This window comes from Acipenser ruthenus, chromosome 4 (assembly GCF_902713425.1).
Source record: "Acipenser ruthenus chromosome 4, fAciRut3.2 maternal haplotype, whole genome shotgun sequence".
NCBI lineage: Eukaryota > Metazoa > Chordata > Actinopteri > Acipenseriformes > Acipenseridae > Acipenser > Acipenser ruthenus.
In genome coordinates this window covers 75,537,739-75,553,286 of record NC_081192.1, presented here as the reverse complement: position 1 = coordinate 75,553,286, position 15,548 = coordinate 75,537,739, and the positions used below count along the sequence as shown (strand labels likewise).

The 15,548-nt window shown below is 39.6% G+C and overlaps 1 protein-coding gene across 2 annotated transcripts in view; it reads left to right on the top strand.

Annotated features, from left to right (window-relative positions):
* Positions 1 to 15,548, top strand: part of LOC117400657 (band 4.1-like protein 4B) — a 141,243-nt gene that overhangs the window by 123,783 nt on the left and 1,912 nt on the right. For both annotated transcript variants that reach the window (XM_059022791.1, XM_059022792.1), the window contains 3 exons: positions 2,122 to 2,236; positions 12,580 to 12,657; positions 15,320 to 15,477. In XM_059022791.1, the coding sequence (XP_058878774.1) occupies positions 2,122 to 2,236; positions 12,580 to 12,657; positions 15,320 to 15,477 (351 nt within the window). The remainder of the gene's footprint in view (positions 1 to 2,121; positions 2,237 to 12,579; positions 12,658 to 15,319; positions 15,478 to 15,548) is intronic.

The window sequence follows — 15,548 nt, the reverse complement described above, 5'->3', positions numbered from 1 at the left end:
TAATTCTGTAATCTCTCCAGATCCCATTGTCCACGGTGTCAAACGCAACAGAAAGATCAAGCAACACTAAAATAAACAATTGTCCAGTATCAGAAAACTGGAAGAGGTCATTACTAGGGCCCTGTGAAAATCACGATTGCACAGGCTGCGCAGAAATTGTGAAATTAGCCCAATACCGCGATTTTTACAATATTCTTAAGAAATAAAAATTATTTCATAATTATTTGTATTTCATACAAAAAATATCACAGTAATGAAACTGTACAGCTCTGATGTGTGTCTGTGTGTAATATTTGCCATGCACACAGTGCTGTGTAGTGATTGTCATGTGACTATATACAATCTAAGAGGAAAATTTAAATACTACACACTGTAAACAAGAAAATGGATGTCTCTAAAAAGGCTAGAAATGTGTATGCAGCAGATCACGTAAAGCAGTATCCAACAGGAGTTTACACAGCAATGGAGGTAAGGTCTTCTGTATGTCCTGCAACGTTACTGTAGATCACTACTGAAACTCGTCTGTTGACAGCAAGTATTCACAGAAAGAGAGAGGCAGAAATCCAGAGCAGTACTGCGACTGCTTTACTTGCAAAGAAACAAAAAACAGTGACTTCCATATTCCAAAAGTCCACTTTGTTAAATTTAGACCTGACAAAAATTACGGAAATTCTTCAGCTGAGACATGAATACTTACCTAAAGTTGCCGAGTAACTGGTTGCTTGTCAGTGGTCACACTGACGACTCGACTGATGCACAAGATCAGTATGGGTTGCACATTGTATTTGTTTTGCAAGACCTAAATGGTGAACATGCACCTGACATACTAGAACTTAAAGCTGTCCTTGCAGATACACTTTACCTACAAGCTGTTAATTACAACACCGTTTCACAAGCTATTGTAAAGTGCTTGAATAACTTTGATGTTAATGTTGATGTCAGTTTATTTATCTGTATATTTGCTGTTTAAAAAAAATACTAATAATCTGTATACGTAATTTATAAAATATTTCCGTGCACATTCCGCGAAATACGATACTTTACCCGTGACACTGCCGTGAATTTTAAAGAAAATGTCTGCGATTTTCACAGGGCCTTAGCCATTACAGACCCTCAATAAGGCTGTCTCAGTGCTATGAGCGAAATCCAGACTGAAACTTTTCCAATAGCTCATTCCTACAAAAAGCTGTGTAGCCACAACTTTTTCAATAAACTTAGCCTGAAAAAAAATATTAGAAATAGGCCAATAATTTCCAAGATCATGTGGAGACTGTGGGAGGGTGTGGGTGATTCACTGAACACACGGTTTACACACACAAGATTTATTTATACCCCAGCGTGGTGGCTCCAGGGATATACTCAGGGTTGCTGCCAGCAATGGTATCCCCCTGAGTTCTTTATACACATTTATGTACAGAAATAATAGTCCAGAATCAAAAGAAGAAATAAAAAGAGAAAACAAAACGCTATAATAAAACTACAAAGAAAATTTCTGCTTCCAGCAGATTCTTGCAGCCTCCGCTAGTCTTCGAGGTGCAAGATCAAATGACGCACTGTTACACCCTCAGTGCACTTTAACGGGGTTGCCCAACTTCCTCTTATACTAAATGTAAACATCCCAGGGGACTACTTATCCAGCAATAATCCTTACACTATCAGTGCACTAGAGTGGCCATTTTGAAAAGAGCCTTGAAGCAAACTTTAAAGTTGTAAGTGTAAAAAGTTGTCAGGATGTTAACAATGAAAAGAAAAATGACAGGTACATTATATATTAACATGTGGGGACAGGTAATGCTATATTTTTTAGAACCCCGCTACGTACTCTTTAAGCTCTACCTCAGTTATAACAGTCAATTCCTTGAAACTAGCAGTGGTATTATGGAAGCAATCTGGAGATGGATGAACGGCGGTAATAGTAGCAGAGGGCATTTGGGCCCTAGTCACTTCAATTTTATCAGTAACATTTTTTAAAACATTCTCGCAAATGCGTGATCGCCACGTTTTGGGGTTTAAGAGTTTATCAACAGTATTAAACACTGCAGCTGGTTGATTAAAGTAATGACATAATATATCCCTTTGAGTTAATTTTCAGGGCTGTTTCTTGTCTCTTGTGTTGTGCAGTGATGAGGATGACCTCCCTGTTGCCCTGTCTATGATCTCTGGTGAGAGCAGCACGGAGAAGACAGCATCCCAGACATTCCCCTCCTACGAAGGGCCAGCAGCCAGTGAAGCCAAGGTACCTCAGGCGATCTACAGCCAGATCTCCGTTAGGACTGTCAGTCTCTGTTTTCTAGATACTCACTCTCTAAAACCTACCTCAACCTTTTAACCCTAAGGTGTGAGTGGCCCTTAATGCTGGGGATGCTGGAAACCCACGGCAAGATTGGCTGAAGTTTCAGCTTCACTTATTAAGTTGTTTTAAAAAATGAATTTAAGCAAAATATCCAGAGGGGATAAAGTACCACGAGCAGAAGGGATCAGCTCCATTTTCTCTTCAGCCTTGCCTGAGAAGGAAGTTCCTGTTCCATTAGCCAGAGCATTTACAATGGGACAAAAATCTGTTTCACAACAAGGCTGTTCCCTTAGGAGAAGTGTTCTCTTAGGAGGTGTTCCTATAATATGCAGAGACTACTGTATTGCAAACATTAGTAAAGAAAAGTAAATACATTTTTCTTTTGCTCCATTCTTTTGTTCTAGGGAGATTGCTCCAGTGCGGAAGTGGCCTGTCTCCCTGTTGTTAGGCTAAAGAGCATGTGTGCAGAGACGGCCCCTAGTTCCAGTTGCTTGACTTGATCAGCAGTTTCTCCACATTTCAAGACGAGACACTTGCTAGTGTTAAAGGCTATTTATTGACTGAAGTCGATCAGTTTCCTGGCCCCTCAACGTGCTTGGCGCGGCAACAATCGCCGTTCGTGTCTCAGGAAGTGTCAGCCTTGTTACAAAAACAGGTCATCTCCATCGTACACACTCTCGATGAGAGGAAGGGTACTCCAGGTACTTCATGGTGCTGAAACAAGATGACGGCCTCAGGCCAATCCTCGACCTCACAGCTCAACCTGTTCTTGAGGCAATGGAAATTCAAGATGCTGACAACGTAACTGCTGTTGTAACAGTGAGCCCAGGCGACTGGTTCACCATGGTGGACCTCAAGCACATCTATTTACACATCGTCATAAGTCCCGGCCACAGAAAGTGCTTGCGGTTCACTTTCCAGGTAACCTCTTATGAGTTCCGTGTCCTGCCATTTGCGCTCTCCCTGGTGCCTCACACGTTTTCCAAGTACATGGACGCTATACTGGAGACTCAAAGGCATCAGAGTTCTTAATTATCTGGACAACTGGCTAATATGTTCTGAGTCACACACACAGGCAGCATTACACACAGAGTTGTTCACTGTTCACCTGCAATGACTGTGGCTCTCGATGAACTGCCTCAAAAGCCAATTGACACCTTCCCAGCCAGCCATCTGGGGCTGGGCCGCTGTATGGAATGGGCGGGGAGTGTGGAAACCTCCATGGGAGTGTCTCCACATCAATCTTTTGGAACTGCGGGCAGTTCACCTGGCCCAGAATAATTTTTCCGGAGGGCTACAAAGGAGACAGGTGCTAGTTCGCATGACAACATGGCAGTGGTGGCCTACATAAATCACCAAGGCAGTCTCCGGTCCCCCAACCTCCATTGTGTCGCCCACAAGCTCCTGCTCTGGGCCACGAAAACCTCCTATTCATCTGCTGGGGGGCGATGAACTGGGCAGCAGACCTCCTCTTAAGAGATGGGCCCCACATTTCGAAGTGGAGGCTTTACCCAGAGGTTGTGAACCTTGTCTGGTAGAAATTAGGCCATGCAAAAGTAGACCTTGCATGACTTTTTTTAAAAGGGGAAATCTCCCTCTCCTCTTAAGGTCTACCTGGCAGCTATGTCAGCTTGCCATATTAAAATAAACTCCCCAGGAGCTCACTTCCTGGTGAGAGTTTTTGAATGGAGCTCAGAGGTTACGTTCTCCTAGGAAGGACCTTGTCCCTTGCTGGCGGTTGAATGTTTGTGCTTAATGTGCTTACGAAACTGCCATTCAAGCCCTTGCATTCAGCAGAACTGAAATATTTATCTTTTGAAGGTAGTTTTCCTACTAGCAATCACCACCTTTTCCATTGCCAAAGCCTGCCTACCAGGACTAAAGTCACGCTCCGTATTAACCCTGCTTTCCTCCCTAAAAGCATCTCTGCTTATCATGTCAACCAGTCAGTGGAGTTGCAGGCTTTTCATCCACCACCTTTCCAATCTGACAAAGAGAGGAAGCTCCACACGCTCTGGCCTGTTAAGGCATTTGTGTACTATGTTGACCGAACTCAGGGTTGGTGTCAAACAGAGCCGCCCCCTTTATCTGCTTTGAGTCGAAGTTCCATGGACAAGCCCTGTCCAAACAGCAGCTGTGGAAGCGGATTGTGGACACTGTCCGGATTGCCTATGATGTAGCCAACCTGCCCCCACCAGAGAAGGTCCCTTGTCATTCCACAAGAGGCCTTGCAACCTCTTGGGCATTATTCCAGGGTGCATCTGTCCTTGACATTTTCAATACCACAGTATGGGTGACACCCCCCCCCCCCCCCCATACTTTCACTAAGTTCTATAGACTGAGTGTCTTAGATCCTCAAAACCCTGGTTTTGGGACCAGGGTGCTAAGGGCAGCCACTCAGTCTACCATTTGATACACATATACCACAGTATGGGTTTACCCTATACTTTTTCTCTAGTTCTATATACACTAGATATCATAGATTCACCAGCTATTCAGTCTATTCTCTACAGCACACACACTGAGGTGCAGGTTCTCCCCACACTTTGTTAGGTCATGTGGAGGTCATGGGTCCTCAAAACCTGGGCTTTGGGACCAGAGTGCTAAGGGCAGGCACCCAGTCAGCCCTTTTTAAGCATATCTGCCAGTGCTGCAAGTCTTGACAGCTTGGGTATACTATCCCAATCGGAAATGGAATAACATTTTGTACTTGAAAGGAAAAGTAGCAGTGACATTTTGATCAGTCCAACACAGATCAATCTAACATGATGATTTGTAAAGTGGGTTATTTTTTCAAAGAAACTCAAATACATTAGCAACAGCTTTTAGTGCTAAAAGTGAATTCCATTTTCCTTGTCATCTTTAAAAGTGATCATATTGCAAGTTTGCTTGAACAAAGTGTGAGGCATACTTATCGACGGCCTATAAAAATAAAAATGAAAGCATGTCTGTGAAAAATAAAACAATGAGCTCAGAAGTGATGGAATGTTCTTAAAGTATTGAGCTCTTTAATGATGTAGCTGCTCTTTTCATGCTGGCTACAGATTAACTCTGCACTGCCAATAATTACACAGAGATGTGTTAAGTGAGAAAGGCAGGTTGTAAAGTGATTACATTTTCAGACTGTTTAGGGAGAGGATGCTTGTTCATGTCCAGCTCTATTAACATTTGTAAGTCCCTTGGATAAAGGTGTCTGCCAAATCAAATCAAATAAATAAATACTAATAAAATAATGCATCTTAAAAATCAAGGGGTGGACTAGAAACAATGCAATATAATAATAATAATAATAATAATAATAATGGTAACAGTTTTACACTACAATATTCTATAATATGACACATCTTGGAATGGTATTAGCACTTTGACTCCTCTGTGGGGTAACTGTCTGTAGGTTGCATGATAAAGATTCAGTATATAATCTTCATGATACATTCAACTACGGTATTATTTCTGAAAATCCTAAAAAACAATAACTCACAAGTGGATCATCTGCTTCAGTCGGTAAGCAATCCTGTAGGAATTAATGAAATCTGCGCCCATTTAACTTGTATTGTGCAGAAATACAGTGTGACACAGTTGTGCACTTTTCCAATCAGTGTAACCCCCCCAGCAGACTGAGCAGAGGGTGAATATCAACACATGGAGATTTATGTTTTGTCTTTTTTTATATATATATACTTTAAGAATCCCCCAGAGGGAGCTGGTAAAATGGCCTTGGAACCCGGTGATCTGTTAATGGACTTCACGGAGGCAATACCTCTGGTAAATTGAAATCTGTTTCAATAGTCAGTCGGAACTTGTCATCGCTTTTACGCTTTCATACTTTCATTAACCAGCATGCAGTTGTGTGTTGTATTTACTGTGCTGTCCTGTAGCATGTCCTGTTATGAATCAATCCGCACCATGTTGTGTATGTTCTATATTGTTTACCCTCTCTCTTTCTATCTACGTATGTCTGTATAAATATACAGTATATATATATTGTTTGTATGTATGTATAGTAAATGTATAAATATATAATCTAAAGAGTTTGTGTAGCTGTGCATGTAAATAGTTAGATAGATAGATATGCTTGAAATGAAGTATAACTGCTGTGTACAAAAAGGAAACATTAATTTTTTTTTTTTTTTGGGATGTACACAAAAGGTTTAAATGATTGAAAAAAGAGAAAGAAAGTACACAGCTGAAGAAGGGCTTTTGTCCGTAATGTCCTAAAATAATGTTTTGTTTCTATCATTTAAACCTTTTGTGTACATCCCAAAAATACTTATATATATATATATATATATATATATATATATATATATATATATATATATATATATATATATATATATATATATATATATATATATATTCTGCCGAGTCAACAACCCGCATTGAACGATCGCCCTCCTCGGCTTTTAGCTGACAGTAACATCTTCACCATTCATTTAAGGTTTTTAATAACCATGCACAAATAATGCCTGAGGGGAAATATCGTGGCTCACGTGAATAGAAAAACTGCTTAAAAGTAGTTGCTGTGTGCATTAATGATTCAGACAATTGCTCATCAGTGATAAAGGTTCAGATGATCAAGATGTGGAGTTCGGCAGTTTTCAGAGCTTTCCTGTTACGCTACAATCCATATTTTGGATTTATTTTTTTATTTTTTAACTCAGGCATTTTTTGTATTGAACATTTTAATGCTATGGTGCTACTTTGGATGCTACTTTAGTTTATTTCGTGTTGTGTTTTCACACTGACTGGACACTGATTTCTTACGTTCAAAGATTATGTAAAGCCATTTATTTTATTGGACCAAAAGATTTCATGTATTATATATTTTTTTAAAAGTAGCTTTTTTCACCTACAAATGTGTTTTTCATGATGTGGTTTCGCACTCGACACTGCAGCTTTAAAGTTTGTTTTGTGAAAATATTTGAAATGACAAAACAGTCGACATACTGCAGCAGCTTTGAGTTGTATTTCACCAGTCAATAAATATGTTAACTTCTTGATTCTTTAGCATGACTGTGTGCTGTGCTCTACCTTTCAATTATTATTATTATTTGTTTATTTAGCAGACGCCTTTATCCAAGGCAACTTACAGAGACTAGGGTGTGTGAACTATGCATAAGCTGCAGAGTCACTTACAACTATGTCTCACCCGCAAGACGGAGCACAAGGAGGTTAAGTGACTTGCTCAAGGTCACACAATGAGTCAGTGGCTGAAGTGGGATTTGAACCGGGGACCTCCTGGTTACAAGCCCTTTTCTTTAACCACTGGACCACACAGCCTCCTTATTGTAAGCATGCCTAATTGTATTCTCCCCCCCCCCCCCCCCCCACACACACACTGCCTTAACGACAACTTTACGCCCCCTGGATGTTGACTCGGCAGAATCTGTATATATAAAATACATGGATGAAGGCTATATTTGCATCCTGAGCCATTTGAAAAAAAGGCATACTAGCACAGTAGTGATGTCAAAATGTCACAATTCCTCTAGAGGAAAATATACTTGAATTTTGACCCATTCATTCAATTCCGAGACCACTTCCAATTCAAACACAAAATGTCTCGTTTTCAATCACTCGACAACACCCACAGTAGAGAAATGTTCATTAATGACCAACAAAATGAGAATACGTTACAAAAAACAAAATTTGATGTAAAGCTGGTACATTTGTATCTTAGAAAAACTGGAGAGGAACAGGAAATTAAAGACATTCCTGTCAATTGACTTTGAATCACTCGACATCGCCCACAGTTCGTGTTTCTGTCTCTGTGAAGATTTACAATCATCCTTCACCAACGGGAGCACCAACCAAGCGAGCAACACAAATGTTCGACTCTGACAGTGACTAATAAAAAAATAAAACATACCTCATTAAAACACATTTTCATTAAAAATAAGTTATTTTTTGCATTTCATTATCTACCCAGTTTAATTCACCTTTCCTGAATTATCAAAAAGAAAACTATATTTAAGATTCTTTAATACTGACTTAATTTACGTTATTATTATTATTAATTAAATTCACTTGCAATTTGATCCTTAACACATGTGTATTGTCTTTTTTTATGACAGATACTAATATCCATGCATTATAAAAAATAATGGATAGGCTTGAGTGAGTTAAAGGAAAATAATTCCATCTCGTGTTTCTGTGACCTAACAGTCTCATAGTTTATGATGTCACATAAACCCTAGATGGAATATTTTCCTGTAACTCATCTATTATCTATTATTCTCTCTCTCTCTCTCTCTGACCATGACCGTGTTCCAGACTGCCTCAGAAATGTCAGTGTGGCCGTTAAAATAACATTTAATAAATATAAGTTCTTAATGAAAACAGACTTTAAATAAATTGTGTTTTTTGTGAATTGGGCCCACTGTGTGCTGACCTTGTTTGTGAATTGCTTTCTGTTGGTATCATACTTTTATGGCTGTGTAAATAGGCAAACTAGGATCTGTCCTACCTATGATCACCTACCTATGATAGCCATCTACTGTAATTGTTTAAAGTGGTATTCCAATGAGACATGTGATTTTCAAAATTTGTAAACCAGCAGTTCTCTTTCAAGTACGAAATGTAACCATTACTGAATGGGTATTTACCTCCTGAAGACCCGAAACCTAAATAAGATATAACAAAGCTGCTCAGCCGAGCCTGTGACGCAGTCACGCCCGCCCCGAGGGTATAAAGGACTGCGCACACAGATCTCTGTGCCATTTACCTGACCTGATAGGATAGCCTATTCAGAGTACACAGTAGTTTTTACACAGATTATATGTGACATAAAAAATATTTGATGTAATAGTTTTACTAATTACACGTATTTGTGCACTACAGCCTGTTGTTTGTTATGTCCCACTTTGGCTTGTGCCCCACAAGAAGCCAGCGGCTTGAGTCGCTCCTTCCCAGGTATCAAGCAATGTAAGTCGGCTGACTGTGCACTCCCCGCTGGAGTTATTTTATTCTCATTTTGGCTTCGGCCAAAATTATGGGACAGTTTGTATAAATAAAGTAATTGTTATTACTGTATTTTGTTGAGAAAAATGTTTCTTTTCTCGTTCTATTTTTCTGTTTTCACAGAAACTTTTTCTGTTTTCAAAGGCCTGTCTGCAGCATGTGCTGTGGCACACATGTAGTGAGAGCTGCTGGGCTCAGCAGCGCTGCGCAGAACCAAGAGGCTGCTTCAGTTGTGGTTGCTTGCAATCTCTACCACAGCATCTTGATGCCATTTTGGTGACAGCTTGTGCATCACCATTACAAGAGCTGTTAGTTAATTCTAACAAGGAGGCTTCCCTCAGTCTCATGTGAGTTCTGACTGAGTGGTTTTGCCAGTTGCTTGCACAGGTGGGCATAACTACCTGTACAGTGCTACCCAAGGTAACTGCAAACCAGTGGACCGGTACCGAGGTCACCGTTCTGCTCTGTTCCCAGCCCGGTACCATACCGGGACTGAACCGGTACCGCCCCGGTTCCAACAAGTACCGTACCGACCCGGTGCTAAGAGGCAGCTAACCTGTACCGAATCAACCCGGTATCGTCATGGTTCCAACCCTCTAATGACCGGTGCGTACATCCCCAGTCTTGTTCGGGTCTTGAACATTGCTGTCTTTAAGCAAACCAAGGCAGCACCTGTACTGTTGTTACTGTACACTGCATTGCTACTTGCACAATGCCTGGGTTTTATCCCTGCGACACATGCAAAGCCATTCTGCCTGTTGAGGGCAAGCACGGCAGATGCTCTTCCTGCCTGGGGCCAGAGCACGCAAAGGAGGCACTGGTGATCCACAGTTTCTGCGTGTTTTGTGCACATTTCTCCAAGCGCGCTCTGGAGAAACATCTCTCCCGAAGCTTTACAGAGTGCTCTGCGTCCCTCACTCCTGCACAGCGCTCTTCCCCATCACCCTCTGGTAGAGAGGTAGCTGCATCCTCCCCCCATGGCTCTGCTAAAGGAGAGAAGAGGACAACGCTCTCAGGAGAGTAGCCCACTCAGGAAGTCATCTTCACGGTCTTCCTCATCCTCCTCTGCCTCTCCTTCTCCTCCCCAAGAAAGAAGAGGAGTTGCCTTTCCAAGCGATCGGCGGACTCGGAGAGGCTCTGAGAAGCAGTTTCCCTTCAACCTTCAAGGTTGTGTGTCCATGATTGCAGCAGACTTGAAGGAAAAATGACGCTGAGATCTGTGCACGCCATCCACAGGGACGGGCATGACTGCATCAGCTTTGTTATATCTTATTCATGTTTCGGGTCTTTAGGAGGTGAATACCCATTTGGTAATGGTTACGTTTCTATTTTCAGGGAACCAGGGTTATGATAATAACCTAACATTTTGTCTTGTTAATCCAGAACAATGGAAAGTTAGATTAAGGTTTTCTGAAGTTGTCTTACTGTTGTGTAATAAAAATGTTGCCTTTTGACAAGTTGCAATGTTGGGTGCCACATTGACATGTACAGTATGTAACTGGTACTGTGCTGTTCCTGACGTGGTTGGCAGAAGGGTTATATTATATCTTCAAAAACTCTGGCAATGTAAAATAAGCTTTGAAAGCTAGAATTTGAAAGATAAACCATTAGGAAACTCCCTTTCAACATATTTACAAATATATTTTGATAGATGAGCTGATAGATGGCAAATATAATGCAATGCATTGTAATACCATACATTTGAGTTAACCAGTGAAGAAAACAAGCAGGCAAGCTTCAGTGCTGCAGCTCTCACTGATTTCAGGTGGGCTCATTTAGGTCAGTGCTGGGACCAGAAAGAGGTGCTAGACAAATCTGCTAAAATATACTGCAAAAAAGATAATGAAATGTTTCTCTTCAAAAACTAAGAAATGAGTACAGCACACCCACCCTTATCTGCTCTTTATCCGATTCAGAGCTATCCACCTCTCGCCCAAAACACTGGTCAGCTCCCACTCTGGGGTCAGTTAAGTTGATTGTTTTTACTAGTGTGGACAATGGAGACCTCTGGTTCAGTTTTAGCTTGGAAAAAAGCCATTTTAGTTCAATATAAATTAATGCATTAAACACGCATGGGACTGTGGGCATTTTGCATGCATTATATATTGTCCTAAAACACTTGTCCCCGGCTGAAACCCAATTGAATTGAGACACATAAATACACTGAAGACACTCCCAGGCACTGTTAGAGGCATCAGTCCCCCCCACCTTCTAATAATTCAAACGACGGCTGCATTTCCTTACTCTTACCTTTTTATGGTGTTTGTAAACATTCTGAGAATTACTCTGATTCTGTTTTGCATTCACGTATGTGATAAAGGTCGTGTGAAAGTGCTTAGACCTGATATATATATATATGGTAACTTAGGTTAGGTCAGCAAAATGTCTACACAGTTCTAACAGCCATTGCCAACTAGAACAGTTACTTTATATTGACAGCAATACAAAAGGTACACTTGGATTATCTAGCCTGAGTTACATGTGTCTGTGGAGAAGAACTCCAGACCTTTACATAGACTATATAAAAAAGTTGTTAAAACACAGTATTTGAGTAATTTCTGTAAGAATTACTGAGAATGAATGAAAACATCATAAAAAGGGAAGACGAGTGTACATAGTATGTGAAACTGTAATTTGAAGCTACTTAGTCTTTAATTCAGGTAGTGTTCACTATTCATTTTGAGAATAAAAACAAAAGCTGTAGCAATACATTTTACACAATTTTAAGAAAATCTCTATTTCAAAAGCAAGTGGCAGACTTTCCTAAAACATAACCAAGCAACATTTTCTAGTGATGCAGCACTGCCTAGATTGTGTGTATCAAGTTGCATGTAATCTTGAGAAAAACAGTTTACCCCGTGTTCATTCTGATGGATTCCTCTCAAATGGTGTTCAGATCTTACAATATGATTAGCAGCCTACTGTCAAGATACAAAAAACTGCTTGGCAACTGGAAAATCTGGACTGTCACCCTAATACTCAATACATTTCAAAATAAACTCAATAATTAATGACAAACACTTCAACTAGAAGTCTTTCTCAGTGTTTTCTTGTAATATTTCTTAATTTAAGAATTGAGAAAGACTTATGTTCAAAACAGTTTTAATATTAAAATTGAGATCAGACGCCTAAAGGAATACATCCGAATAAAGGGGACACTTTCAAAAACCGTCTTTTACGTGTTTGTATGTTTGTTTGTTTCAGTCCTACCAAATAATGCTTTAATATGTCTGCAGCAGCCTAGGACATTATAAAAGCATTTGTACTGCGAAGATGCCAGAAGGTTACTGAATGATGTATTCTTTTGTCTTCAATCCCTATAGATAAAAACAGTACCTTCTGACCCAGCAGAATCCATTTTTGATCCATTTTCATCTGTGCCACAATTCCCATTCAGCAAGGTAATGAGTATACTCAGTGAACGCTTATCGTCTCTCTTTTTCTAGGTGCTTGTTGTCAAAGTAATCAAAGGCAGTAGTACCCGAATTGGTGGTGGTAGAAGATTAGTGTTGTTCCCAAGCCAAAGGTTTCAACATGTGTTCTAGATAATGGTAGCAATTCAAGGAAATTACTTTGGCTATAATACCTACTGACCACTGATTCCCCATGTTACCTGCCTCATATTATTTCTTCATAATTTATTTGTAATCGATTATTCTACTGTTCGAAAATGGCTTTGGACGCATTTTCTTTCTCGCTCCCTCATCTGCCATTACCAACTGTCATTAAAACTTTCTTTTTTAAACTTAGCTTGTTTGACAACTGTTGAGCATGAAAAGTTAAACCAGTTCTTATTTAGAAAACAACATTACCATATATTATAAATATATATTATTTACAAATGTTACTACGCGTTATATACAGGCTGCATATCGGCTAATACACTGGCACTAACGTCACTCTGCAGTCAGTAGACATGGTGGTGGAATTCCTTCATGTCTTGCTACCAGGCTCTTGGGATCTTCATGAAGTATGCACATATACTCTGTAATAAGTTCTTGAAGAGTGTGTTCTGTTTTTTCGCCCAAAACACAATTTTTTCTGCTGTTTTTCCGTTGTCTTGTTTTCAAAAGACTGTGGGAGCCTGCTTACAGCAATTGTATGACTATTAACAATATAATATCATGTTTGATATCAACATTTGAAAATTATTTATCAAGCGGTGTGTTTAAGACCTGTGATCCTGACCACAGTCGAGAATAAAAGGGTACATGTAGGCAAAATAAAATGTCTACACATACTAGTCAAAGCGACAGTTATTATAATGTTGTAGCCCTAATAATAATAGTAACAATGCACATTAAAATTCTCCAAAAAAAAAAAAGGAGTACAAGATGACAACTGGTTCTAACCTCAGCTCACAACCAGAGCGGTCTTGGTATTTAATTTGCCATATACAATTACAAAAATTGTAAAAATTATGTTTCAATAGTGTCTAAAAATACAAAATTAAAACCAGTAAGCTAAGGAGTTCATTCATCCCAGATGACACTGCTGCATGTGATGCCGGTAAAAGTTAGCTCTGGCGAACTCTTGAGTGAGAATGATGAACAGGTGCATCCACTGACTGTGACCAGAAAGAATGAAGACCCTAATTTTGGGACTGCAGACAAAAAAATAAACAATACCACCAAGTTTCAGGATAGCCCGGTTACCACAAACCAAGGTACAATGCATCTTAAAGGTATTGTTATAACTTATATGGACGTGACACTGGCTCTTTAACAACAATCTAAATTTTTTGTTAAATGCCATTCACTGGATTTAACCACTTAGCCATCAGCTTTTACTGTAAACAAGGATTTGGTGACGGTAGCTTCAAAAACATAACTAATATATAGTCCCTGTATTTAAAAACATGAACACAGGACTGTAGAAGTGACCGGCAAACAACTCATTGGATTCCCATAATGAAAATGAACATCGAGAAGCAGGATGTCATATCATATCAGGATATATTTCAAATGTTTGATGCTTAATTATTTATTTATTTTAAATCTTTCTACTATTGCAGAGAAGTAGCGTTCTGATGTTTACAAGTGTGGCACCCCTTGAACTGCTCAAATCAAATAACAGATAGGAATCACTGTGGGAGCTGTACCTATTGCGACAAAATACAGTTAACACAAAATAAGCCATAAACACACCATTTACTTTTTTTTATTATTGGTTTGTTGTTTTGGGGGTGTTTTCAGTGTTTATCTGTTAAACCTAAAATCAGAATGCCGAAGTATAATCACAGTGCGGTATGTGTGGGAATCATTGTAAACAGAATTCAATATACCGCCAGCCTTGCTATATAGGCATTAATCAGAACGAAAGGGGCCTGTATATAACAAGAGTATACTGTAATAACAAGAGGCTAATAAGCCATAAAAAGAATATAAACTATGAAACCTTTGAAAAATCTTGAAACCTAGTATTGTTTTCTTATGAACTCCAATGAATATATTGTTCATTTTACAACAAAACACTATATTAAAATGGGAAAGGTGAATGCGTGGATGAAGGAAATAACTGGTGCACTTTGATATTTATAACTGCTGTTTGGCTTCTAATTTATAGGGCATGTGTACTTGCAGTGAATGGTCTTCCTGACATTATTTGTAAATGTTATGAGCTATTCAAGAGGTTTTAAACTTGATTATTTACAGAGCAGCCTGTAAATTAACCTTTTGGGCTATTCCTTTGTCGTAGATTTGCAAACGAGTGGCTGATCTCGATTTTTAAAACAAAATGTAAAATCTCTAGGAATCTGTGAATATGAATAGTGAAGGAAACAACTGTGAAAGAAACAGCCTAATGAGCCACAGCAAGAAAACTTTAACAAAAACAAACGTATTCTTTAAATCAGAAATTCTCGTGTTTGCTAGTAGTCAGATATTGATGTCCGATGGAACAAACATTACATTTCCATGGAATGACCAGTAAAATAGACTTCTGCAGCTTTGAATGTACTTGCAGAGCACACATAAAGAATGGTGTAAACAGCAGAGTACACTAGAATAATGTTGCTGTCATAGTTGAATACCTCGGCTCACAGTGAACCATGCTTGTTTGCAGATAGATTTACCAGTCTTGGATAAGCGGTTGCCATGCTGCGATTGTCCCTCGTCTCCGGTCCAGCTACAGCTGCATTCCCATGGGCATTCAGCACGACCGCAGACTGACCCACTGCCACCCCCGCAGGCAGTACAGAGAAGTGCAGCCCTGATGGACAGGTACTCACTTGCATGCGGTTTTGTTAAACCAAGAATCTGAAAGCTGGTTTCACAGACTCCAGTTTACCTTA